We start from the raw sequence: 27,512 nt of genomic DNA, 5'->3' as shown, positions 1-27,512 counted from the left end.
TTTGTGGCTCAGCCGGGAATCGCACCCGGGCCTCCGAGGGTGGCAGCTAATCACGTTAACCACTACACCACAGAGGCGGATATTATTATTATTATTATTATTATTATTATTATTATTATTATTATTGTTGTTGTTGTTGTTGAGCCTCCGTGGCTCAGACGGATGTCTGGCGGCCTCTCAACGCTGGGTGCCGTGGTTCAAACCCCGTTCACTGCATGTGAAATTTGTGCTGGACCATTCGGAGGCGGGGCAGGTTTTTCTCCGGGTACTCCGGTTTTCCCCGTCATCTTTCATTCCAGCGACACTCTCCAGTATCCTTTCATTTCACCTGTCGGTCATTAATCATTGCCCCAGAGAAGTGCGACAGGTTTCAACAGCCGGCACAATTCGTATATTCACAGCTAGATGGGGGCTTCATTCATTCCATTCCTGACCCAGTCAAATAACTGGAAAAAGGCTCAGGATTATTATTATTATTATTATTATTATTATTATTATTATTATTATTATTATTATTATTATTATTATTATTATTATTATTATAAACACAGACAGATGTATTGCCTAAATAAAAATAAGAGAAGCCATTGCTAAAATTGTTATGGTGCAGCTTACAAGAATATGGTAGAGCAATGAAGTTATACGTTTTTTCACGAAAATTTAATCCTGATGTAAACATGTTATGTCCACGCCACCGCCAAAGAAAGAGTTGTGATTTGCTGAGCGTGTAGTACCTATCTCTACCCCGTCAACGTCTCGTGTTGGGACGTACAATGCTGCGCATCCTATACGATAACAGTGCGTGGATCTGAACTTCTGAATAAACGACTAAACCTGGATTCTGTTCACTTAGTTTATTGAACACTTTTGCAATGCACTGTCTGTGGTCACTCCTGTGCGGTTTTCCTCTTTTGTGCTTCACTACACACGATGGTCCTACCTCTTGCTCCATATTTCTCACTAAGAATTCCGACTAACTGACTGTTGAAAGATGCAGCACCTTATCTTCACGCTGTACAGTTTGGGACTTTACCCCACTACGAGAAGACTTCCTGTATTACACCACGCCTTGTGCCTTCATTTCTCGTTCTTTAATCACTATTTTATAAAAGAAGCATATATATATATATATGCCAGTATATATGACAACCATATTTTAGTTTGATTACGTACTCTTCCAAATTCTCTAAATGTAATAAACAAAAATAAAATAAAGTTAATGCGACGTACTACTTTCCTTCGAGCTCGCATACAGTCGAGTGAGTGCGACGGTTGCTTCTCCAATCAACTACGTCTATGTCCATGTGCAATTGCAAAGTGCTCCGCCTATTTGTTTACATCAGGATTAAACTCTCGTTAAAAGCGGTATAGAATCAGCACCAAAAACATGCCAGGTCAACACACTGGTGTTGTGCGTCTTCCTATACGCATCACGCATCACGTATGTTGGACGCTGGAAAAGATCGATTTTCAGTACCAAATCCCACGGGATGAATTGGCAAAAATATAACGTATCCATGTAGCCAATGAGGAGTCCCTTCCGGGGCACGTGACCAGCAGCACTTAAAGAATTTCACCTTGTTTTCTTGTCACGGCTTGTCTTGTCTGTTTCACTCGTGTAATAGGACTCTAGATGGTGGCACCAGCCACCACTTGGAACGCTAGTGCTGTGCTAGCGTATGGTGAGCCATCTGGTGACGAATGAACGAACCACTTCCTATTACTAAGGCCCCATTCACATTGCAAACGTAACCGTAAACTTAACGACGTAACGTAACCGTAAAATTAATGTAAAATTTGTGGTATTCACAATGGAGGAACGTAACAGTAACGTAAAGAGTACACAGCAGCCAATCAAAACACTGCCATGTTATTTAGTACGGAAGTCAGGTTTTGGGCTATCTCTCAGTTTTATATTTCATTAACTCGATGGAATCAAACAACGTGGTAGCGGAATCCATATTACTTCAAACATCTATTGCTTTGCTCCTGGGAGCTGTGTAGGCCTACGGTAACTGAAAAGGCGATCTAAACAACGGTGCAGAAAATGGGTTCATCCCTTGAATCAAAGAAGGTTATCTCAGGACGATTTCGGTAATCTACTGTAAGAAATGACCCTCATCAGTTCGTTTTGGACATGCGGATGAAACCTGAACTGTTTGCCTTTCTTACGATTTTCTTCCCCTTTTGTAATAAAAAGAAATGTAAAAGGTCTCCTTTACCGACATCTATGACCCTATCTATCACACCACGATGAGATATTTGGATCTATTTGTTTGGATGATATCGTTTTCGTAAACTAGTAGTCCGTCATAATGTTAAGAAATATACAGGGACACTGTTTTATTTATGACAGGGATATTCTCTCGTCCGTTTGCCAGCGCTGCGAGCTTGTCTCCCGCCATTTATTGTCAGATTTCATTACTACAGGATATTAATTTCCACCTATTATTTTCGGTACAGCGTATTTGTAATTCTTTTTCCTTCTATCATACATAGCCTATACACAAAGATTATTTTGAAAGAGAATTACAAGTGTTTCGTCGAAAGAAGTCGTCATATCTGCTCTGATTGGCTGGTTCTTAAAGTTAACGTAAAATTAACCGCAAGAGCTTGGAGTTTGCAATCCCTTAATTTTACGGACTCGCAGTTAAGTTTACGTCGGCGCATTGTGAATGGATCCATTAGATAAGATGGCCGCTAACTTCTAAGTTAACGTTAATTTTAAGTTTACGTAACGTTATGTTTGCATTGTGAATGGGGCTTAACGGCTCTTCTAGCTACCGTGGTTTCACTCGTGTAATAGAACTCTAGATGGTGCCACCAGCCACCACTTGGAACGCTAGTGCTGTGCCAGCGTACGGTGAGCCATCTGGTGACGAATGAACGAACCACTTCCTATTACTAACGGCTAAATTCTAAACCTCCATTATTGAAAAAGTCTTCCTCATGAACAGTCGAGATTTTCTTCTGAAGATGCGGAGCAAAGTTCTCTGAGAAACGTAAAGAATTTCACCTTATTTTCCTGTCACAGCATAAGCCAAAAAAGCCTACGTGCCGTGAAAGAATCAATGGTAACAAATGGTATTAAAAAAAATGAAATCTTTCTTTTATAATGATACCTAGATTTAAGACTTAGACAAAGGACGGTTAAGTGTTATACAGGGTGAGCAACATAAAGCGGAACCAGTTCCGCAGCCTGCACACGGGAGGTGCGAGCGTGACAGGAAGTCCGCTGTAAATACATTATCGCGTAAGCTATTTCTAGCAAGTAGCGCACCACACTCCTATTTTTGGCATCATGCAGGGGTGCTTGGTGAAGCTGATTAGGCTTTTCAGTACTCCAGTGACGATTTTGTGTAATAATACTGTGTACTCACTTAGATGAAACTACATTTCATCCGAAAGGAACATTAGACTAGGGTCAATTTCTCCGTCATGTATCGCATTCAAAACCCATTCACAAAATCGCATTCGTAATGCAGGGTCACCTAGTTTAAATTCTTGCACTTCAGTAACTTTGTACGGCTTTAACTTCAGTAACGTTTTACCTGTTCGAACAGAACCGTAGAAATTTTCCATTTTCCGAGCAAGTTATCGAAGTGATTTTGTAGGAGACCCTTTCAGAGCGTTACCAATGTTACGTGCAGTTTCTTTTGTGAGTACTTTTTCTTCTTCCTATTTTTCTACCACTTTTCCCACTCGTGTAGGGTCGCGGGTGCGAACTGCGTCGCACACGTGGATTTGGCCCTGTTTTACGGCGTTGGAAGTGTAGTGTGTTGTGTGAATATGAAGAGGAGAGTGTTGGGACGGACACAAACACCCAGTTCCCGAGCCAGAAGAATTAATCAGAAGCGATTAAAATCCCCGACCCGGCCGGAAATCGAACCCGGGACCCTCTGAACCAAAGGCCAGTACCCTGACCATTCAGCCAACGAGACGGACCTTCCTTGTGTGAGTACTGTACGTGGTTTATTACGTTTCTTATCAAGAAGACTTCCCGTATTACTAATCTATGAATCGAAGTCCCACCTGGGGCTTGAACATCAGCAAACTCTCTTGAAATCATCTCCTTACGGCCCTCGCACTTTCTGTACGGTCATATGAATCGTAAATTAATACTCTTTGGGGAACAGAATACCGATACGCGACGTGAGCCGCCTGAGCCATTTGGCTGAATTCACACACTGTACTAATGTCACCAACGAAACACGTGCCATGTTTGCAAACGTTCAACAAAGATTGAAACCTGGCGCGGTAGCGCGGCCTTCAATACATCCGGCACTGTATTTCGTCACCGGGCGACTCACTCACTCAGGAATTCCCGCGCACAGGATGGAGCGGTTCCGCTTTATTCTGCTCAGCCTTCCTGTATAGTGTGGAAACATGGACACTCAAGAAGAACTCAGTGGAACGCTTGGAAGCCTTTGAAATGTGGAGTCACCGGAGAATACTTGGGATTCCGTGGGTTGTTCGATTAACGAACCAAGAAGTATTCAGAAGGGCAGGGACAAGTCGTGAACTCATTCAAACAATGAAGGGTTGCAAGATTATTTTTACGTTGACCACATCTTCAGAAATGACTCTTAACTGATCTTACAACGGATTATACGAGGCAAAATATACAGCGTCGAAGTCCGGCAATATGGCTAAATGGTTAGCGTGCTGTACTTTGGTCACATGGGTCCCGGGTTCGATTCCAAGCAGGGTCTACGGGCGTCAAATCATAAGATCAGCATCTGGCGAGCCGGACACTCCTGGCACTAAAAGCCATACGCTATTTCATTTCATTTCATTTTACAGGGTCGAAGACCTGTCGGGAGTAAATGATCCTCACGGATTGGGAACATCAAAGAATGGACTGAAATTCACAGTGTTGAAAGAATCTTCCATCTAGCAAGAGATCGCCAACGTCAGCGGGATCTGATATGATATGGTACTTTGTATAATAATAATAGAAGTCATATTCAGGATAAGAACGGATTCACCCTTGAGCGAACAACTCAAAGTTTATTCCTAATATTGTCAGAGGCCAATTCTACTATTCTCACATAATTTTTATTATTCTGAAAGGATATCCTCCCCCATACATTCTCTGAACCTCTTATCACCTTATAAAGAAGAACAATTACTTTCGATGACATCATGCATACGAATGTGCCGGGAACAATATTAGTAATGGGATAGAAATATGTTGAATAGGCATGATTTATTCTGAAACGCACAGGTGTCTTCGTAAAGAGGTGGGGAACTGTTAAGGCCTCAATGTTGGCAATCAAAAAGATTCATAATGCTTGGGTAATCACTATGAAAAAAATCTTTTCCCTTTTATGATAAGAAATAAACCTATATACGTAACATTACCATAATACTCGCCTTCGGGCATTTCTCAGGAAAGGGATTTCTTAATCTCCGTCACCGTTAGTCATTAAAAGATTGTAAATATGTAATCACTCAGTATTTTAATCATTAGACGTTCAAACATTAGCGTTGGATAGACGTCATTACTTTTGTGTACATTGTTGTATATTCAACACATCGACTTTATAATAGCTGAGAGCCATGAATAGAAGGTCTCGGTCTAGTAAAGGCCAATCGTGAGACATTATGTGCAATGGGCGGAGAATATCAATAGAAATATATTTTCAAAAAGCGTGAAACCTCTAGAAGCTTGAAATCCATCACTTACGAGCCCGAAACAGGGTCACCAAGCAGAAAACGTAGAATTTAACTTTTTTTTTTTTTTTTTTTTTTTTTTTTACGATTTGGCTTACGTCGCATCGACACTGATAGGTCTTATGGCGACGATGGTATAGGAAAGGGCTAGCAGTGGGAAGGAAGCTGTCGTGGCCTTAATAAGGTACAGCCCCAGCATCTGCCTGGTGTGAAAATGGGAAACCACGGAAATCCATCTTCAGGGCTACCGGCGGTGGAGTTCATTCCACTCACAGCTCACAGCTGCGCGCCCCTAACTGCACAGTAAACTCGCTCGGTCAGAAAAGGTAGATTAATCCGAGGAACATATACAAACATTTATTAAAACTCAGGAAGGAATGTACATAGTTTTGCAGTACTTATGAATCTAATAAGAATAGAGTTATATACCTAATTATTATTCTTTTGTGTCTAAATAAATCCACTAGAAAGAAGATAGTGTTTTGTAGGTCTATCGATCTTTACGTTACGTTTGATGAAGTATAAAAAACTTACAAAAGTGTGTAAAATGACTTTAAAGAAAGTAACTTACTTGAAAACGTCTGTAATGTTGTTTTCATTTCAAATAAGATATTCTTGAATTGTGATTGCATCTTTTCTTTACCCACTGCACGTCCAAAAGTGCTCGGTGACTGCCTCTTACCCAGAAGCTCCGAGTTCGATTCCCTGTAAGTTTAGTTATCTCTACCTGGAGCTGAGTGCTGATTCGAGGTCCACTCAGCCTACGTGATTACAATTGAGGAGCTATCTGACGGTGACATAGCGAGCCCGGTCTAGGAGGCCAAGAATAACGGCCTAGAGGATTCGTTGTTACCACATGACGCCTCGTAATTTGCAGGCATTCGGGCTGAGCAGCTGTCGCTTGGTAGGCCAAGGCTCTTTGGGGCTGTTGCGCCATGTTTGAAAAAATATTCTTCATTGACAGAATGTTCTATTTACAACGGTATTGACAAAATTGGTGTCCCCCACGCTATAGACTTCCCTTGTCAACCACAAATTAAACGAAATCCTGCTAACTCACACATTAGATTAAAAAATTAAGGTAGATTAACATGAAATGAACATTTACCTGCTTGTTTTTAACGTAGAGTATAGATACATTCCTCGACAACGAGTACATGGGAAATTTTTTTAAGACACTAAAGTTTTTGGAGAACGCGTATATCATCGAGAATATTTAACCTACGGTTATGTTTAATGAGTCAATTGACATATAAAAGAGTAGGCTACATGTTGCAAAAAATACATACATCATCATTATAGACTATCTGCAAGCCTGTGTGAATTTACTAAACGTCGCCACAATCCTCGATTTGCAACTAGTGTTGTGGCCTCATTTAGTTCTATACCTCTTATCTTGAAATCGTGAGAAACCGAGTCTAACCATCGTCGTCTTGGTCTCCCTCTACTTCTCTTACCCTCCATAACAGAGTCCATTATTCTCCTAGGTAACCTATCCTCCTCCATTCGCCTCACATGACCTCACCACTTAAGCCGGTTTATGCGTACAGCTTCATCTATCGAGTTCATTCGTAAATTAGCCTTTATCTCCTCATTCCAAGTACACTCCTGCCATTGTCCCCACCTGTTTGTACCAGCAATCATTTTTGCTACTTTCATGTCTGTTACTTCTAACTTATGAATAAGATATCCTGAGTCCACCCAGCTTTCGCTCCCGTAAAGCAAAATTGGTCTGAAAACAGACCGATGTAAAGATAGTTTCGTCTGGGAGCTGACTTCCTTCTTACAGAATACTGCTGATCGCAACTGCGAGCTCACTGCATTAGCTTTACTACACCTTGATTCAATCTCACTTACTATATTACCATCCTGGGAGAACACAAACCTCAATACTTGAAATTTTCGACCTGTTCTAGCTTTGTATCACCAATCTGACATTCAATTCTCTTCAATTTCTTACCTACTGACGTCAATTTAGTCTTCAAGTCTCAAACGTAGTTTTTGTTAAATAGCGCCTCGTGCTAAAAGTGTGACGTCACACGCATGCTCTGTTATCAGTTGGCTCTGTGTTGACTCGGGCGCTCGGTTGGAAGTTAGCTGTCGTTGTGAATACATCGTGGTCAGTTGTATAGAATAACACATTTAATAATAGCAAAGAGAGATTTTTTGATCAGTATTCGGTAAAAACGTACAAAAGAAAGAGTTGAAATGAGAAAAGTGATAACAGTGTGGGGCACGGATAAGGAGTGCTATATAAGGAAGCTCCAAAAATACAGGAATAAAGTCCTCCGGACAATTGTTAACGCCCCTTACCACATGGGTAACCGAGAAACCCACAAACAGTTCGGAGTTCCCTCACTTAAGAGGAGATTGTAAGCGCAGCAAAGCACTTGTATAATAATAATAATAATAATAATAATAATAATAATAATAATAATAATAATAATAATAATAATAATAATAATTTCGTGTGGCTATTTTTAGCCGGGTGCAGCCCTTGTGAGGCAGACCATTCGATGAGGGTGGGCGGCATCTGCCATGTGTAGGTAACTTTGTGTTGTTGTGGTGGAGGATAGTGTAATGTGTGATGTGTGAATTGCAGGGATGTTGGGAACAACACAAACACGCATCCGCCGGGCCACTGGAATTAACAAATGAAGGTTAAAATCCCTAACCCGGCCGGGAATCGAAGCCAGGACCTTCTGAACCGAAGGCTAGTAAGCTGACCATTCCGTCAACGAGTCGGACTAGACACTAAGGTGTATTACTCATACAAGCCCCCGAAAACACGCATTAATATACACACAATATATACACTGTAAATAAGATTATGTATATAAATCGATTAGTATTAGATGGTACATCACAGAAATCAGGAGGAGGGCTGCTCTAGCTAAACAAGCCTTCAGTAACAAGAAACAGCTTCTGACGAGCAGGAACATTAACATTAAAATTAGGAAAGAATTTGCCATAATGTTTGTGTAGTGTTTTTTGTTGTATGGTTGCGAAACATTGATCTTAGCAAAACGGGATATAAAACGCCTGGAAGCAATGGAAATGTGGATATGGAGGAGGATGCTGAAAATTAGTTGGACAGAGAAAAAGTCAACAATACGGTCCTTCAGGAAATAGACGAAACAAGGGAATTGATCAATACTGTAGAAAAGAGGAAAACCAAATTCCTTGGCCACATACTTCGACATAACACATTCCTCACGACTATGCTTGAAGGAAAAGTTCTGGGCAAGAAGGGAAGAGGAAGGCTGAGGAAGAAGTATCTGGATTCCGTGATGGAAAGACTGAATTTGAAAGAATATGTTGACCTGAAACGCTCAGCAGAGGAGGGACAAATGTGGTTGCAGCGACAAGGCCTTGCCTTTAGGATATGAATGATGAAAATAGAACACAAGAAACACAACACTCCTGGTCTCCAGGAAGGCACATAACCTATTAGATATTGTACCAAAATGACCATATGTTGCACGCTCTAAAAGTTTCATGTTTAAACGGAATTAAGGACTCATTCGGTCGGCAATTCCGAGCATTTCAATCGCTTTCACTCCTCAAGTGTAAGCAGTCGCAGCGCGAGGTTCAGGTTCGCACGCTGAGTTGGAGATTATCTGTCGTTGTGAGTACATCGTGGTCGGTTGTATAGAATAACAAATAAATATTTGATTAGGATTCGGCAAACATGTGCAAAAGAAAGAGTTGAAACGAGAGAAGAGAATTATGAAGTAATAAAATAAATGAAACCAAAAGAGCGCACTAGGCGTTACTTTGAGGAATCGAAACAGCGAAACTTCATTAAATAAAATTTATTATCCACATAATATTTGTCTTTTATTTCTAATAAATAAATCTACAAAACACTCAAACCTCTGCGGCCATTACAATAGCGACAGCCTACCGCTTATTTTTTGGCCCTTCTTCTTATTATATGTGGACGACATTGATGTAAATTAAGCCCAGATTTAGGACCAGTTGCCCTTCCTGACGCCATTGAGGAATGTATTCACTATGGCGTGCTTTAAAGATGGTTGCTGGTACGAAGTTCTGCGTGCAAGTGAAGATGTGTATTACGAATACGAGAATCATCCAGTAGTGTGCATAAACTCCCAGGTTTGGAGGGGAATCGAACCCAGGCCACGGTAAAACTAAGGCTATTACGCTGACCGTTCTGCCAAGATATGAAATTAAATGCAAACACCACTCCTATTCCATCGTAAAATCTATAAAGGTACCTCCTATACTGAGATATAATATTTTGTCCAGCTAATAAATTAACATAAAGGCGTTGAAAAGAAACACATTTGGGTATTGCAATTACATTTGCCTGTGCAAGTTGCTTGGACTAGGCTGTTCATCATGTGAGCATATTGGTTTCTTCAGCGGTCGTTTACCAATGGCAGGTAAGATACTTGTAAATAAAGAAAAAAGTGGAGAAGAAAATTATCATATGTAGTGATTTGTGAGTACTTTTCTACCTTATAAGCTTTGCCACCTCAATAATGCATACATTGAACTCTGTGTTTCAGTCACGAGCTCTTGAAGGTCTCCCCACAGCAATTATAAGCAGATGACTTGGCTTTAAACAAATATTTCTAAAACAAGTTTGAATTTGCGACAACTGATTTCATTAATCGGTATAACGGCCACGCTGTTCACAGGGACTTAAGAAAGGAAGGTGCGATTAATGGTGGTCAGTTGAATGAAAACCAGTGTGGTTTCAGACCACAAAGGGGCTGTCAGGACTAGATTTACAGTAAGCATAAAGTAATTGAAAAATGCTACGGGACCAATACCGGATGTTTCATAGATCTAGAAAACTCCGTAAAATAGGAACAAATCAATATCAAGCACTGGCCGCAATAAATTAGGATAGAAGGTAGGAAAAATAATATTTTATACTAAGATCCTGAACCATCATAATTCGTGGGTTGTTAAAAGTACTGTTCGATGTCGAAGTTTGAGGAACACTTACCTGTGTAAATAACAACTAAAGAAACATCCATTTCTAAGTATATGTTACTTTTTCAAAGAGCATTTTTAAGAATCCTATAATTTCTTAGAAAACACAGAAATAAACAAACAGAATTATTAACAAAGGAATTTTGACTCCTTTCACACATAAGATAAATAACAACACTCGATTTCTATCCTGTAAGAAATATGTTTCTCGACTATCATCTTTATGCTTGTATTTGTCAATATCTAATCCTTCTTATCTGTCATACAGATCCACACAAAGCATACAAAACTTGCAAATTGTCTCTCAACCAACAACAACAGCAACTCGTGATCGTGTGTGATAACCATTTCTCTAGGGTGATCCATGTAAGAACTGTGCCCTATCAACTTATATGAAATACTGAATGATCAAGTGCTTCTTAGAAATCTGGAGAGGATCGAATTCCAGTCTGGAGATAATCCAGCAAGATTTTTTGAAAGGAATCTGCAGTATGTAGGAGTAATTCTTGCCAAAAGATTTTAAGAAACATGCCATTCCTCACCAAAATAATGGAACTGTAATTCCAAGACCTCAGTTATTAAGAACACTTACCTTCATGAGTCTTCATGTGGGCTCGAAGGTTGCACGCCAAGGCGAACTTCTTATGGCACAGCTCGCATGCATGAGGTTTGTCGCCTGAAACAAAAATATTTTCTTTATTCTTAGACCCATCGGCTGCTAAAATACTGCATACTATACTTTACGTGGTATTAGCAAACTTACTGAGAAAGAATTACCGCTAACATGTGCCATAGCTGGGAGCATATTTGCAGTTTTGTGCGAAAATTTTGCGAATTTTTTGTAATATGTCTGGTCTTTGTAATGTCTGATTTGGCTCGACATCTCATGAATAAATACAATATTTTAACCAAGGTTACTAAGTTGAGTATTACTAAGATTTTAGAGCAAAAATCGCCAGAAAACAAAAAATGAGATTTTGATACTAGTAGACACTCCAGACTGCAGTACCATTTTTGTTTGCATGTGTTTAAAAGGTTCTGTAGAGACATTCAATTCATACCTCCACGTCCTTTTAACTGGGAACCATAATTCCTTCTTCGCTATTTTGTCCAAAGGAACCTTCCTCTACAATTCTGAATACAGTACCGGACAAACCAGTTTTAACCTCATCATTAGCTTCAAACTTTGCACAAAAGTGCAGCTGATTTTATTAATAACTTTTGTAGTGACCATTTTGAAAATGGTTGAAAACGTTTAGGAATATCTACACTCAACATCTGGAAAATTCAAGTTTCTAAAAATTCGATGCCACATTTGACAAAAATGTTGTTTAGTTTTCAATTAATAACAAAAAAAAAACAAAAATTTCATTCCTTTGATCTTTCTAAACTGAAAAACGGAGTTTCAAACCAGAAAAAGAAATTATTACACCTGGGTTATTTAAAAAAAATACAATTTCTTCGAAAGTACATGATCACTTTTCTTCATTTATGCGCAGGTTTGGTTTTCCTCTCTAGCACGATTCGCTTTTCTGGAGATTGATATAATATAGCTAATTATGGTACATACTTTGAGACGCATGTGCATATCCTATGAAGTCCAAATAGTTTCCCGTTACTTTCAGCCATGCTATAGTGCATATCGAAGCCATGCATTACTGTTCATGATCAAGATCCTTTGAAAATAATTAGGTAAAGACTTAGTACATTCATTTAGAAGAAATATGATAAAAATATATTGATTCTTATGCCTTAAAGGTATATGAGGAAGGTCTGTTTCGGCACGTGACAAAAGAAAAGAAACCAAAAAGTAATTAAAAATCAAATCAAATCAAATCAAATCAAATCAAATCAAATCAAATCAAATCAAATCAAATCAAATCAAATCAAATCAAATCAAATCAAATCAAATCAAATCAAATCAAATCAAATCAAATCAAATCAAATCAAATCAAATCAAATCAAATCAAATCAAATCAAATCAAATCAAATCAAATCAAATCAAATCAAATCAAATCAAATCAAATCAAATCAAATCAAATCAAATCAAATCAAATCAAATCAAATCAAATCAAATCAAATCAAATCAAATCAAATCAAATCAAATCAAATCAAATCAAATCAAATCATTGAAATTGATCGCTAAATTATGTATTTATAAGTATTCGCTTTGAATGTTGAAATATCTAGAGAAATTGTTACCCATTATTTCGGTTATATCAGTGAGAAATTATTCTGAATAGCATGATATTTTACTATAAACGAAACTAAATACAGTATATATATATATATAGTTCTATGTGTATTGAAACTTTGACGAGAGACTTGGGACTTCATCGGAGAACGCCAAGGAATGATGATGATGATACATCTATACGTTTCATTAACTACTTTGTCGGTTTGTGGTAACACCGAGTAGAAGGAATGTTTACCTCCAACAATTCTTTCACGACACGTTAAATCTACCGAAAGGAGGCTGGCGTATTTGAACACCTTTAACTCCCATTAGACTGAGTCGGGATCAAACCCTCCATTTGGTCTCAAAAAGCCAGCGGTCTAGCGTTTGAGTCACTCAGATTTGGTAAAGAAGTCAAAGAAAATGGCTTTCGAGTTACAGAAAGACGTGTCAATATTACCGTGACACTGTCTTAGACGCTATATATTCATCTTAAAAGAGTGTTTCGTGCGTTCAAATTTACACTTGCATGGGAGTCATTCTGCATAGAGGATCTGTGACATTAGATGGTGCTACCATCTACATTGTCCCGGGTTCGATTCCCGGCCGGGTCGGGGACTTTAACCTTCATTGGTTAATTGCGGTGGCCCGGGGGCTGGGTGTTTGTGCTGTCCCCAACATCCCTGCACCTCACACACCACACATAACAATATTCTTCACCACAATAACACGCAGTTACCTACACATGGCAGATGCCGCCCACCCTCATCGGAGGGTCTGCCTTACAAGGGCTGCACTCGGCTAGAAATAGCCACACGAAATTATTATTACCATCTACATTACCATCTGAAAGATCCTAGCCTAAATCGGGATGAACAGAAGTAATATATGGGATGATTTCTACATCACGATCATTATGACGACACATGAATGGAAGGGAGCATGTTATGAACTTTGGCACATAATGAGGGGTTTCACTACAAGATTTGTTGGACTAAAGGGTATTATGAATATAGTTTTCAGTACACGTGTGAGATGCGCGCCTAAGAAGGAATACCTCGTATCTCACAATACTCTTCCCGCCTCCCAGCCACTTGTAATTTTCAAGATAAATTCATTTTTTGTTTATTCAAAATATTGGCCACCGGCTTCTACACACTTCCCCCATCTTTCAGGTAGGTAAGTTATGAATACCATGCAAGAAAAACTGCTTGTCTTTTGCGGCAAACCATTCGTCGAACCATTTTCCAACTTCCTTGAAATTGCTGAAGTGCTGCTTTGAGAGTGCGTGCCCCATTGATGCGAAGAGGTGTTAGTCAGATGGTGCCAAGTCGAGGTAGTACGGCGGGTGCGGAAGGATGTCCCATCCAAGCGATTTCAAGGTGTCTCTCACTGGTTATACTGTGTGAGACGGCGCATTGTCGTGTAATAAAATCACTTTGCCATGTCTTCTGGCCCATTTCGGTTGTCTTTCGATCAATGCGTGATTTAAATGAATAATTTGTTGGCGATAGCGTTGTGCGTTATCGGTTTCTCCGGGCTTAGGCTGCCATTGCTCGTCTTCGCACTTTTGTGGTCTATCAGAGCGCGCACTGTATTTCACCACGTTTAAATTGTCGAAACCATGTCTCACATGTTCTAATCAATGGAGCGTGTTCACCATATGTTTCTACCAGCAAACGATGACTTTCCACAGTCTTTTCCTTTTGATTAAATACAGTAAGAAAAGCAATGCGTGCTGCAAATGTTCTTTCTCAGGCACAGACGTCGACATGATCACTGAACGATACTACACAGACGCTAGTGTTTGGCGGACTCAACTTGTGTGTGTTGGTAGGTTAATGTCAGACGAACGAACTGACGGATGTTTCAAATTCATACGCTGCGTACTGTTCGCTGGCGCCATCTCTTAGTGAAACGGGAAAGGACTTATGCATTCACCTGGTATACAGTCCATCAGAACAATTTCCGTTGTGTTCATTTTCTTATAGTTACGTGTAAAGGAAAATGAACCTTACCACACAGTACTGTAGAGATGCATGTTTGCATGACGTATTCATGTACTCCAACAGCACACTGTATATAAGTTTCATTTTCCTCTTTACGCAGACATACCAAAATTAACACAACGGAAATTGTTCTGTTGGAATGCATATTCATGCGGGGTTGGGAGGCGTGACCAGTCTTAAGGAGAATAATGGACTGGAGGAGCGTTGTGAGACACGAGGTATTGCTGCTTAGGCATTGATATGCGTAGGTGATAGGCAGTGGTATGGAGACAAATATCACTGACTAAATTTTGCCTTGAATGAACATTTTGAGAAGGTGTGCTTACTTAAGTTTTAGGTTTAAATTTCTACACGGCCGGTGGCTGCAATAAAAATATGATATACGTATTCTCATTTCTGGTTCCCAGTTTATTTATGTTCTCAGAACTGTCACATGCCTTTACGTCAAACTTAAGTTCTTCATCACTGGTGACATCTGATTTCTTTTCCAACAATACAGTTTACTATAGACCTAAGTATTTCTTGTTCTCCATCTGGTAGGGTCTGTCGGGGAGAATTGCGAGCCACCTGTTGGAGAGGAACTGCTCTAGATCCATGTCCACCTTTTCGAGGGCAATGTCCAAAGAGAAGACGTATACCATAATACATGGCACGGCCAGCCCGATGCTCCGAACACAAATCTGACTCAAATCTTTCCAGACATTCCCTTGTTTCGAGTTCAGTCAATGGAATACCAATCAAGCTGCCTCAAAGCGATTCTCCAGGAGCGGTTTTTGTGTTCTAGCAGCTACTTCTTCTTCCCCTCCTTCTTGCGACCTTTACATGTTCTTCATCAGGCAGAGTTTGCAAGGCCAGCCACAGTTTAATGCAAATGCACTGAATATAAAACAATTCGTTTAAACTTTTGTCAATCTCTCTTTTAAGATGTTTAGCGCAGGGAGTCTTGGCAATACTGAAGTAGTGGATTATGTTAGTAATGGAATGTTGCAATACCTCTTCCTCGCGAATTGCCCACCTCTTATCTGGTTCTTTCAGTTTCTTTGCGTTGATTGTCAATCCACCCTTACCATTTGCTCGTGTTGTGTGGATACAACTTGAAATGTATCGAGGTCAATACAATTTGATAGGCTAGCAACCTTAGCCAATACTCACCTTCTTGGATTCTGTCGTAAAGGGAGACTTCTTACGAGCAATAGACATCACATGGTCAGATGTATACAGCTGAATGTCAGAATAATTGTGGATTTGTATTGTATGAAGAAGTAGCCTGAAGGCTCTACTAAACGTTTTGAAATAATAGCTATCGTCAAAAAGGAGAACAGGGGCTTAGTAATCGACCCAACAATAAGATTTGAAAGAGAGAGTTGGCAATACAAAGACACTATGAACTTTGTCTGAAAGAGAAATGCAAAATGAAGTGATGGGAAGTCATAGGACTACTGTTTGGTACTCGTGGAACTGTTACTAAATTATCACCCAGTTTTCAAACGCTTCAAGATAAATACATCTATAAAACAAGAAATATTCCTGTGTTAGGGGACTCTTTGTAAATTATACACCGTCACCCAAACGGTTTCACTGAAAAATGAAATACATTTCAGTTACTCATGTGAACTATAATTCCCGTCATTGATATTTTTCTTGTTTCCGAATTTTTCCGCCTATGGACCGCATTGAACATAAGGCTTTATCTTCTTCTTCTTCTTCTTCCTATTCCTCTTCTTCTCCTCCCAGAACCTCTTCATCCTTCCACTTCTAATTTCCTTTCTTTGTGAGATATGACCAATTTGGGTCTACATTTTTGGCGGTTTCTCCTGGAATGTTTTGATGCTGTCCACTCGGATTCTAAATTCTGTTCTGTTGTGAATCATATCCATTGTAGGTCCATATTATATTGCATCTCTTTTTACCTCTTCTACCCACTTCGTTGAAGCTTTCAGTCCAGTGATGTACTTGAATATTTTCTTAGTTAGCCGTTTCTCATCAATTCTTTCTAGATGCCAATAGAATTTTAGCCTTCACTTTCGCACGCTGACAGTGATTTTTTTCGTGTATTTGTAGAGATAATCGTTTCTTATATTACTCCATTCCCCATCAGCATTGATCATTGTGGTGAAATTTTAAGAAGCCTGAGCATGTTACGGTGCATCAAGTTTCAAAGTGCATGTGTTCGATCACATTTTATCAGGTTTCTCCAATAACATGTCCAAAAAATAAATTTTCTTTTGAGATATGTATTTCTGAAGTATTCCCCTTTATTGTATACATTCGACGGTTCCTTTCAACAAGGAGACCGTGGTTCGCATACCGGCAAATATACTCTTGGGATTCTTGAAACAAAATCACGCACGCTGTGATTCGAATTTCATGGATAACGGAATATTTCTTTTGATAATCCTAATAAAAAAATCCTATGTTTTGATATAAGGGAAAATAATCATTTACTCATGAACAAAGTTCTTAATTAAAACAGTTCAGTCATTGCTACAGATTCTGTCACACTGAGTGAAACCTGTGCTCGTTTGTAGTGTGATAGGAAAGACTCATTCAAACCTAAGGGCAGTTATGGTGAACCTTTTCCTAGTTATGTGTTGCGTACTGGTAAACGATATTAGATTTATATTCAAACTAACTTTGCTCAGATCTTAAAGCTGAAAAGTTTCGTGACCATGCTTCTCAGTTATATATAAAAATGTTAAGGCTAAAGAAAATGAATTGTCTGGAAATGTTATTGGAGAAAGCTGATAAAATGTGATCGAACACATGCATTATGGGCAGTTTGCAACGTGACGTTCTAAAGCTTTTGAAAATTTCATCACAATGATCAATGGCGAGAATTATAGTTCACATGAGTAACTGAACTGCATTTCATTTTTCAGTGAAACGATTCGGGTGATGGTGTAAAATCTACAAAGCGTCCCCTAACACATGGATATTTCTTGTATTATAGATGTACTGTATTTTTCTTGAAGCGTTCGAATATATAGGAATATATAGAATGTTCAAAGAATTACCTGTGTGATAGAGGTGGTGTACTAGTAAGTTTTCCTTCGGGAGATGGGCGTTCGAACTCCTCCGTCAGCAGTGCTGAAAATGGTTTTGGACTGTTTCCCCATTTTTTACGCCAGACAGTGGATCAGGGTATTCTGGAGTTGCATAAGTCAGATGTAGTGAGTGACCTTGAGGTGTTTCTGTGCTTTATTTTCCGAAGGAGCTATTTCCATTATTCCCATATTACTCTCTTCCTAAAAATTACAATCCTTCCCATAACCATCGTTATCCGGTTGATTGGATTAGCAGTTTGCCTTTTTCTACCACTGCAAGCGGTATTGTGACTCAATACATTTTTTTCACTTACGAGTGTTAATGTGAGTCAAGGCAGAGTTTCACTTAAGCCCTTATAACTATATTCGGTGTGGACATATTTCAAACATTAAAAACCGCCTGAGGGTATTGAATCAAGGAACACATTACGGAAAGAATTATATAAATAAGTTAATTTGGCTAGGACAGGGCCTCTCAAACGCCCAAAATCTCACGCGTGCAGATAGAGGCGCAAGAGCTCCGTGCACTGTGCATCGCTGCCGCTCGGCATGGCTCGGATCAACGCTTCGTCTCTGGGCTACTCGGCTAAGCTCGGCTCAACTCGCCTATACTCGGCTCAAGTCAGCCCGGATTTGGAGCGCTACGGCGCAAGTGGGGCAGAGGGAGACAGGCGGAGCGAGCGAGACAGGCGTGAGGAAAGAGAGAGTAAGCGCTATTGCTCCAAATCGAGGAGTGGGGGGTCTGCACTCTGGTCAACCAAGCCAAGTCGTCTTTTGCACCGTGCACAGTGCATGCACCCTGAGAGGCCCTGGGCTAGGATTTGAATCATAAAGAAACCGAGTAAAGAAACAAGCGATTTTAGGTTGTTTATCAGTAACTGTATTTAGGTCGGCAGTTGTTTTCGAAATCTGTTTCTTTAGTTTAATAGAGATATCTAAGACTCACAATTTGAAATCTTTTCGGACCCTTTAGCCCTTCAACGTTCGGCACAATTGAAGAAATAGCATAATTTCACGTTTTTCGTATTATGGGGCCCCTACGTTGTTTTCGATGAAATGGTTTCAACATTAAAAAGAAAATATTGCCTTCAGCGACCATAAATATAGGCTTTATAGACTTAATCGTACCAACTAAAAGAATAAATAAATAAATAAATAAATAAATAAATAAATAAATAAATAAATAAATAAATAAATAAATAAATAAATAAATGAAAAAATGAAATAAATACAATAAATAAATAAATAAAATAAATAAATAAATAAAATAAATAAATGAATAAAATAAATGAATAAAATAAATAAATAAATTAAATAAATGAAATAAATAAAAATAAATAAATGAATAAAAAAATATTTAACTAAGAAGACCCCACTAAGAGCCCTCGAGGTACAAGAAAGAAAGTTCCTGAGACGGATAGTGGGTCCAAGAATTTTACCAGATAGAAGCCGATGGTATCAACCAAATCGTGAGCTATGCAAGCACCGAGAAAATTTCATAGATGCCATCAGAAGAAGGCGACTGGCTTTTTACGGACACCTATCCAGAATGGACTCAAATAGGTTACCCCATAGGATCTTCAAGGCTGCTAACAAGGGCAAAGCTACTGGATTTGTGTGGATGAAGCAAGTGGAGAAGGACCTTTCGGAACTCTATATAAATCAAAATGACATAGCTGATCGGAGTAACTATCATACAACTCTTCAAACTAAATCATTTGTAACATCCCTCACAGAAGTTACCCACAGACCAAAAGAGGACACGAGGAAATCGTCTGAGGAACGTAAGATTTAATTTAGCCGAAAAATGAAGGACTACTGGGCTATCAGAAAAGCTCGAGGCACCTACAAGAAAACAGCTGCCAAACCAACCGCTAAGAACACCAATTTTGGCAAACAACGACGATGACATCAAGAAACACCGTGGTCCATAGATGGCCCTAATGAAATAAAAAAAAATAATATAGATGACCTGCGTGACCTAGATTATTAAATTTTGCATATCATTCATTAGAATCGATTAAATTTTTGCATATCATTCATTAGAATTGAAAACTGAAAGAACTCCATGCCCCTGCACTTCTCCAGCCTGTGACCAGTATTGAAATTAGGGCCAATCAAAAGAGGCAATGTATTTTAGTCAGTTGTCACCGTGGATACGGAAAGGAGGGATGATAAGAAAGGCCCTGAAGAATACAATAAGACAGGGTATTGGCTACGGTGCCTTATAAGGCAGTGACTACGACCACCATTAAGCGGTGAGGTGTACAACACGGAGCGCCCAGGGAACCAGCGGGTCACGATAGTGGGGGAAGGGGGACCACGTCACGGGGACCACAGACTCCGATCCATCAACGGTGCTGTCCAAATCCCAAGAATCCAGCAGACAATCGCCGTGTATCCCCGCGGGGCTGGACCGGGAACAATTAAACAGGAGCGGCTCCTGGTAGGCGGCTTGTACAGCACAGTGTATTGTTCGGCCACAGGTGCTGTGCTTCGCTCTGCTCTACATATTTACAAACATCAAAGCTTCAGTGTAACAGCCTTGAACACTTCACAGTCCTTCCTCCCTAAAATTTATTTCATATAAAAAAATGTGTCCAGAATGTTAATCTAATTAGTCAATAAGCGAACTATTCAAATAATAATAATAATAATAATAATAATAATAATAATAATAATAATAATAATAATAATAATAATAATATTAGAAAGGAAAGATTGCTGTTTTGTGGGCATATCATCCGCAGAAATAATGACCGGCTCACGGAGAATATCTGGAATTTTTTAAAAACTAAAAGCATCTAAGTTGAGATCGTTCCAAGAGTGTGAGAAAAATCGGAGACACGTGGGCATTACGGAAGATAAAGTCAATGTCAGGGTTAGTTCAGAAGAATGGTGGAAAGTTATCCTGGTTTTATGGTGGAGACAGAAACCAGAAGACAAATACTCCCGTTACCAGAGGAGCAGAAGAAAGCGCTGATCGATGGGCTCAAGAGATACTGGCAGGATGTCAAAGCCGGCAGACGAACAAGACACAGACACTGAAAATGAGATTGGTTGTTAACACACAATTCACAGAGACTCAATTCGGTGACGCCGAGTTGCCGGCATTTAATCCCGCAGGAGTTCTTTTACGTGCCAGTAATTCTACCGACACGAGGATGACGTATTTTAGCACCTTCAAATACCACCGAATCTGCTAAGTAGTGGTCAGAAGGCCAACACCTCAGCCTGGCAGCGCATGATTTCCTGGCGTGTCGGTCGGAGAATCTAATCCAAGGGAACTTCGTCTACTCACTAAAAATCCACATTTCAAAAAAAAAAAATGCTGGCGAATTTCTCCGCTGCACGGCGAAGTTATCGTTGTTACGCCTGCCAAAACAGCTATGTGATAATGTTTTGGGAAAAATACTGACCCGCAGCACATATGTAATTAAGAGCGAAAATTATCGCACAATATGGAACCTTAGATCTAAGCCGAAATATTTCACATAGCGATTTTTACAGACGCAACGACGATATGTTTTTGGCTTGCAAAATGAGAGAGCGACTACAAATTCTTTGGCTGTTCCCTTCTTAGTAGCCTCTTACGACATGCGGGGTACAGACACTGCATCTTTCTTTTTTTTTTACAATTTTTTTTACGTCGGACCAACACAGATAGATCTTATAGTGACAAAGGGATAGGAAAATGCTGGGAGTGGGAAGGAAGCAGCCGTATCCTTAATTAAGGTACAGTCCCAGCATTTTCCTGGTGTGAAAATGTGAAATCACGGACAACCATCTTCAGGGCTGTCGACAGTGGGGTTCGAATCCACTATCTTCTGAATGAAAGCTCACAGCTGCTCGACCCCAACCGCACGGCCAACGCTCTCATTAATCTAAATAATAATAATAATACTAACAATAATAATAATAATAATAATAATAATAATAGATAGATAGATAGATAGATAGATAGATAGATAGATAGATAGATAGATAGATAGATAGATAGATAGATAGATAGATAGATAAGTTCAAATACCTGGGAAAATAGATCTAACCCAACCCAACGGAGTGGATAAAAAGGCAAACTATACAAGAGTCAGAAAATTAGATTTATCCTACAAGCTGACACAGAACAGGTATAACAAACGGGCAATATCCTGCAATTCCAACATTCGGCCTTATAACTCAGTAATAAACTCGGAAGTGGGCCTCTGTGTTGTAGTGGTTAGTGTGATAAGCTGCCATCCCCTGAGGCCCGGGTTCGATTCCCGGCTCTGCCACGAAATTTGAAAAGTGGTACGAGGGCTGGAATGGGGTCCACTCAGCCTCGGATGGTCAACTGAGTAGAGGGGGGTTTGATTCCCTCCTCAGCTATCCTCGAAGTGGTTTTCCGTGGTTTCCCACTTCTCTTCCAGGCAAATGCCCGGATGGTACCTAACTTAAGCCATGGCCGCTTCCTTCCATCATCCTTGTCTATCCCTTACAATCTTACCATCCAGACAAGGCCCCTGTTCAGCAAGCATGTGAGGCAGCCTGGGCGATGGACTGGTCCTCCTCCCCCGTTATATACCAACGAATTATCTTACGCTCCAGGACACTGCCCTTGAGACGGTAGAGGTGCGATCCCTCACTGAGTCCGAGGGAAAAACCAACCCTGGAGGGAAAACAGATTAAGAAGGAAAAGAAGAAGAAGATGAAGAAGAAACCCGGAGGGATTTTAAGTTTCAGAGTGTCTTATTTTAAATAACAAAAATGGGCAGGAGCAAGAACTGGAGAAGGAGGAGAGGAACATTCTGAGCAAAATTCTGGGATCGTAGAAGAATATTGATGGGACTTGGAAGAAAAAGATATATGAGGAGCTCTACAAGTACATTGGAAATAACACGGACATAGTGTGGAAACTAAGGCTGAAATTCTACGGACACCTGGTAAGAATGTATGACAAACGACTGACCAAAAGGATCTTCAGATACATCACTTCCAAGTGGGTAGGAGAAGTCAAGAGGGATGCAGAAGGAGTTGGAATCACAATAGAGATGATCCACAATATAAGAGCGTTCAGAAGAAGAGTCGAAAGTATAAAACGATTTGAAGAGAAGGCACTTGAGACTCAAACGGATCATTTCCGAAGAGAAGAAAAGGATGAAAAGCGAAATAATGAATGAAGATATTCAGCCTTCGTTTCCGCACTGTGTCCGTGATTTTTCAGTGTATTAGTGGAGCTCTTCATTTATACGCTGGGAAGAGAAGAAAGGCCAAGAAGCCTTAAGTTCTATGTTGGCCAAATTCGAAATAATAATAATAATAATAATAATAATAATAATAATAATAATAATAATAATAATAATAATAATAATAATATAACCTTAAAAATCAAACATTATAATACGATGATTATACCTGAAGTGCTATATGCAAGTGAAATCTTGGTTCTTAATAATAAAGGTGATCTGGAAAACATTTTGAAGGAGGAAAGGAAGATCTTGAGGAAAATGTTGGGCTCAGATAAAAAAGGAACAATTGTATAGACTCAAATCACGCAACGATACGGAAAGACTGTCCAACCTTGCCGCAGACGTCAGGAAATGAAGACTGAAATTCTATGGACACGTTCACAGACTATCGTCTTGAAGGCTAACCCACAAGATGTTGACATATACTGAAAAACTGAAGAACGTACCATGGATACAAGATGTTAAAAATGATCTGGAAAAGGCCCAGATAGAACCATCAGAAATACTGGACAGAAACATTTACCGTCACAAGATACATAGATAGGTAGTAAAGCCAGAGAATGAAGTCCCTAAAAGATCGGGGACTAAGTGGTCAGAAGAAAGGAAACAGGCACACAGTGGAAGAATGAAAGCAATATGGTCTGTTAGAAAGGCGAATCATGAATGTAATGCGTGATCCAACAGGGTGCATACGCAAATAATAATAATAATAATAATAATAATAATAATAATAATAATAATAATAATAATAATAATAATAATAATATAACCGAGCAAGTCGTTGCACGGCTTGCGTCACGCTACGGCAGCTTCCTTCCCATAACAAATTGTACTACTACTACTACTACTACTACTACTACTACTAATAATAATAATAATAATAATAATAATAATATAATAATAATCGAAAATGTTTCCATTTTTCTTCAAGATGGCAGAAAAACATTAACGAACAGTGTGACCTATTGGTGAATTTTAATTTTCTTGTAGAAACACGAAACATATCACTAGAGATTCTTTACATGCCGACATCTTACGATGTTCGGTACTGAATGGATGTTATCCTGCTCTTCAGGTATCCGACTGCCTCTGCCATATTTGAACCCACCGTCTTAGGATAAGGACGCTGGCTCTCGATCCCCTGAGGAAAGAAAAAACCGAGAGAAATATTCTCTCAAAGCATGATATATGAAAAAATGCAAACAGTAATAGATTTGAATCGGAAATTAGTTTAAGAAGAGAAATTCCTTTATTCAAAAATATGGGCACCTTTGGCTGAGTTTAATTAAGCAAAGAAGCCCAGAGCGAAAAGAAGAGTACGTAAGAAGCCAAGAAGCTGAAGAGAGGGGAACAGTAAAATAAAAGTTGAAATAGGGGAGAGGGGATTCTGCTAAAAAAGAAACCAACGGTAAGAAAATAAAATTTCGGCCGGAATAGGAGGATAATTAACCAGTCACACAGGTTGTAGATGGACAAGGAGATGTGGAAGGGGCAAGAGGATGGGAGGTGATTTACGAGAGCGGTGTTTTACTGAGACCGGGAACAAAAATATATCGGAATTTGATGTCCCAAAAAGAGGCACATGCGTTTATCTCTATTCTTCTCTTTTTATTATTATCATTATTCTATTTGTGAGACAAAAGCACTCTGCTTTTTGCAAAAATTGTGGATCTCACTGTCACAGATCGTTTTGTATCAGAGAAGAGATGTATAAAACATTACGGTGCCTTCTGAGGAGACAAAGAAAAGGGACGGACGGGCAGACAAGACCCCTTGCAAGACTTTGTCGAGCGAACAGGCCAAAATGGAGATAAAAAATTGCTGGTGGAAAAAGAGAATTGCCCCGTATTCATCATTCGGCAATGGATTGCTTGGAAAGATAGGGAGGGGAATGTGGTCGAGATATAGTTCACGTTGTAATGAATTCAACAGCTCTCTCAGTGAATCAGTGGTAGTGTGCCGGTCTCTGTACCCCCCCCCCCCCAAGATCGTAGGTTCAAATGTAGGCAGAGGTAGCAGAGTTTTATAAAGGGTGTATATAAGTAAGGAACTGGCATCAATGATAAGGTTTCTTGTGGATGATGTTTTACTGTATAGAGTAATACATAGGGAGAAGATTTTAAGGTGGAAAGTATGGTCAGAAAAGGGGGAAGAAAGGTTTTGTAAACACATACAAAAGGGTGCAAAAAAGTTGTTGATAAGATCACGTTATTAAGGTTTAAAACACCGGGCGAGTTGGCCGTGCGGTTAGGTGCGTGTAGCTGTGAGTTCGCATCCGGGAGATAGTGGGTTCTAATCCAACTTTCGGCAGCCCTGAAGATGTTTTTCCGTGGTTTCCCATACCTTTACTAAGGCCACGGACGCTTCCTTCCCATTCCTAGGCCTTTTCTGTCCCATCGTTGCCGTAAGACCTATCCGTGACGGTGCGACGTAAAGCAAATAGCAAAAAAAAAAAAAAAAAAAAAAAAAAAGTTTAGAATAGTTACATGAACTTTTCTTATCTCATTTAATGGTTTGTAATAATTAATAAACTTGTTATATTTGATTGCACACAACATATCAATGTACTGGTCATCCTCTCCAGTTGTATCCCCCAACCCAGAGTATGAAGCTCCAGGACATTGCCCTTGAGGCGTTAGAGTTGGGATCCCTCGCTGAGTCCGAGGGAAAAGTCGCCCCTGGAGGGTAAACAGATAAAGAATAAGAAGAAGAAGGAGGAGAAGAAAAAGAAGAAAAAAGGAGAAGACATTCCCACAAAGTTTCGTGAAAATCCATGCATTAGGTAAAAATATATTTTTATCTCCGCAGTGTCGCCTTAACACAACGGAAGCTCTTCAATGGCGTAATCACATTAAGGAGATTATAAATAAAGTTTACAGATCTGTTGATATAGTTATGAGGGTACGTAGGAGTTGTAGTAAGTATGTAAAGGAAAAACTTTAAAAGTCCCTGGTAAGACCCAGTTATAGTATGGTTCCAGTGTGTGGAACCTACCCTAGGTTGACTCGGGGAAATGGAAATTATCCCAAAAGGAAAGCAGAACGATTTGTTCTGGGTGATTTCCGACAAAAGGGAAATGTTGCAAAAATGTCGCAAATTTTGGCCTGGGAAGACTTGGGAGTAATGAGACGTGCTGCTTGACTATGCGGTATGTTACGAGCTGTCAGTGAAGAGATGGTGTGTAATGACATTATTAGACAAACAAGCTTGAGTGGAAGTTTTACAAGTAGGAAAGTAGGAAGTAGGAAGGTAAAGTTAAATTAAATAGGACAAACTAGCGCAATATATTCATTTATAGGAAGAAGAATTAGCGACTGGAATTATTTGTAAGGAGAAATGTTCAATAAACTTCAGAAGAAAAATATGTTTGTAAGAATGTACTTATGAGAAATTACTTAAAGAAATGAAAATGTGTGTGCTGCGGGTCAGTATATCTCCAAAATATTATCACATGGAATCTTCACTAGAATCTTCGATTTTCCTCTTACTTAGGTAGGTATACCTCATTTGATTAAATCCACATTCATGTCATACACCAGACTTGATGTATTTCTATATAGTTGAGTCTGGGTTGCAGCTTTCATTTTTTTTTTTCAGATAAAACTGAATTTCTAGAGTGGCTGATTTGCGGGGTTTAGAAATCAACCGATTAATTTTAATTTTTTGATACAAGGGAGTTGCAAAGTGAAGTTCAAATAGGAGTAACAGTTCATAAGAGATCTATTAAATTGTATAATAAAACTACTTCGATATTTTTTTACTTCCTAACGTCATGTTCTGGTTGATGAATGGAGCATGATAAATCTTACTGGGAGTCAGCAGTTTGAGAAAAAAAACATTAATTGAATAAGGAGTGGAATGGCGTGATAAATAACGCTAGAAAGACGTACAACAAACTAAACTGAAAGATTAGGAAGCAACGAAGTAGAAAAAAGACACATTTCTGGAACACCAGATATATTATGACACCATCAATGGTATGAGTTTTGAATGTTTTTTTACAGGAATATTATGTTCTCCCAGAATGGCAGGCCCAATCTGCGAAGGCGAAATATTAATGTTCCCTTCTTCACTAAAAACATTACACAAATCAAGAAAATTAGTAGGGTTAAGGTGGTAGTGGTGATGATGATGATGATGATGATGATTATTATTATTATTATTATTATTATTATTATTATTATTATTATTATTATTATTATTATTATTATTATTATTATTATTATTATTATATTTTTTACAACTTTTGATTTACGCTGCACCGACACAGATAAGTCTTGTGGTGACGATAGGATATTAAAGTGCTAGGAGTGCGAAGGAAGCGGCCTTTGCCTTAATTAAGGTCCCAGCATTTGTATGGGTTGAAAATGGGAAACCACGGGAAACCATCCTCAGAGCTGCCGACAGTGGG

The 27,512-nt window shown here is 39.3% G+C and overlaps 1 protein-coding gene across 1 annotated transcript in view; it reads right to left on the bottom strand.

The window, feature by feature from the left end:
- The window catches only part of LOC136881067 (zinc finger protein 177), a 537,788-nt gene that overhangs the window by 17,054 nt on the left and 493,222 nt on the right, over positions 1-27,512 (bottom strand). Inside the window, exon 7 of the mRNA XM_067153676.2 lies at positions 11,237-11,320. Within this exon, the coding sequence (XP_067009777.2) occupies positions 11,237-11,320 (84 nt within the window). The remainder of the gene's footprint in view (positions 1-11,236; positions 11,321-27,512) is intronic.

This window comes from Anabrus simplex, chromosome 9 (assembly GCF_040414725.1).
Source record: "Anabrus simplex isolate iqAnaSimp1 chromosome 9, ASM4041472v1, whole genome shotgun sequence".
NCBI classification, from domain to species: Eukaryota; Metazoa; Arthropoda; class Insecta; order Orthoptera; family Tettigoniidae; genus Anabrus; species Anabrus simplex.
This window is presented reverse-complemented; position numbering and strand designations above follow the sequence as displayed.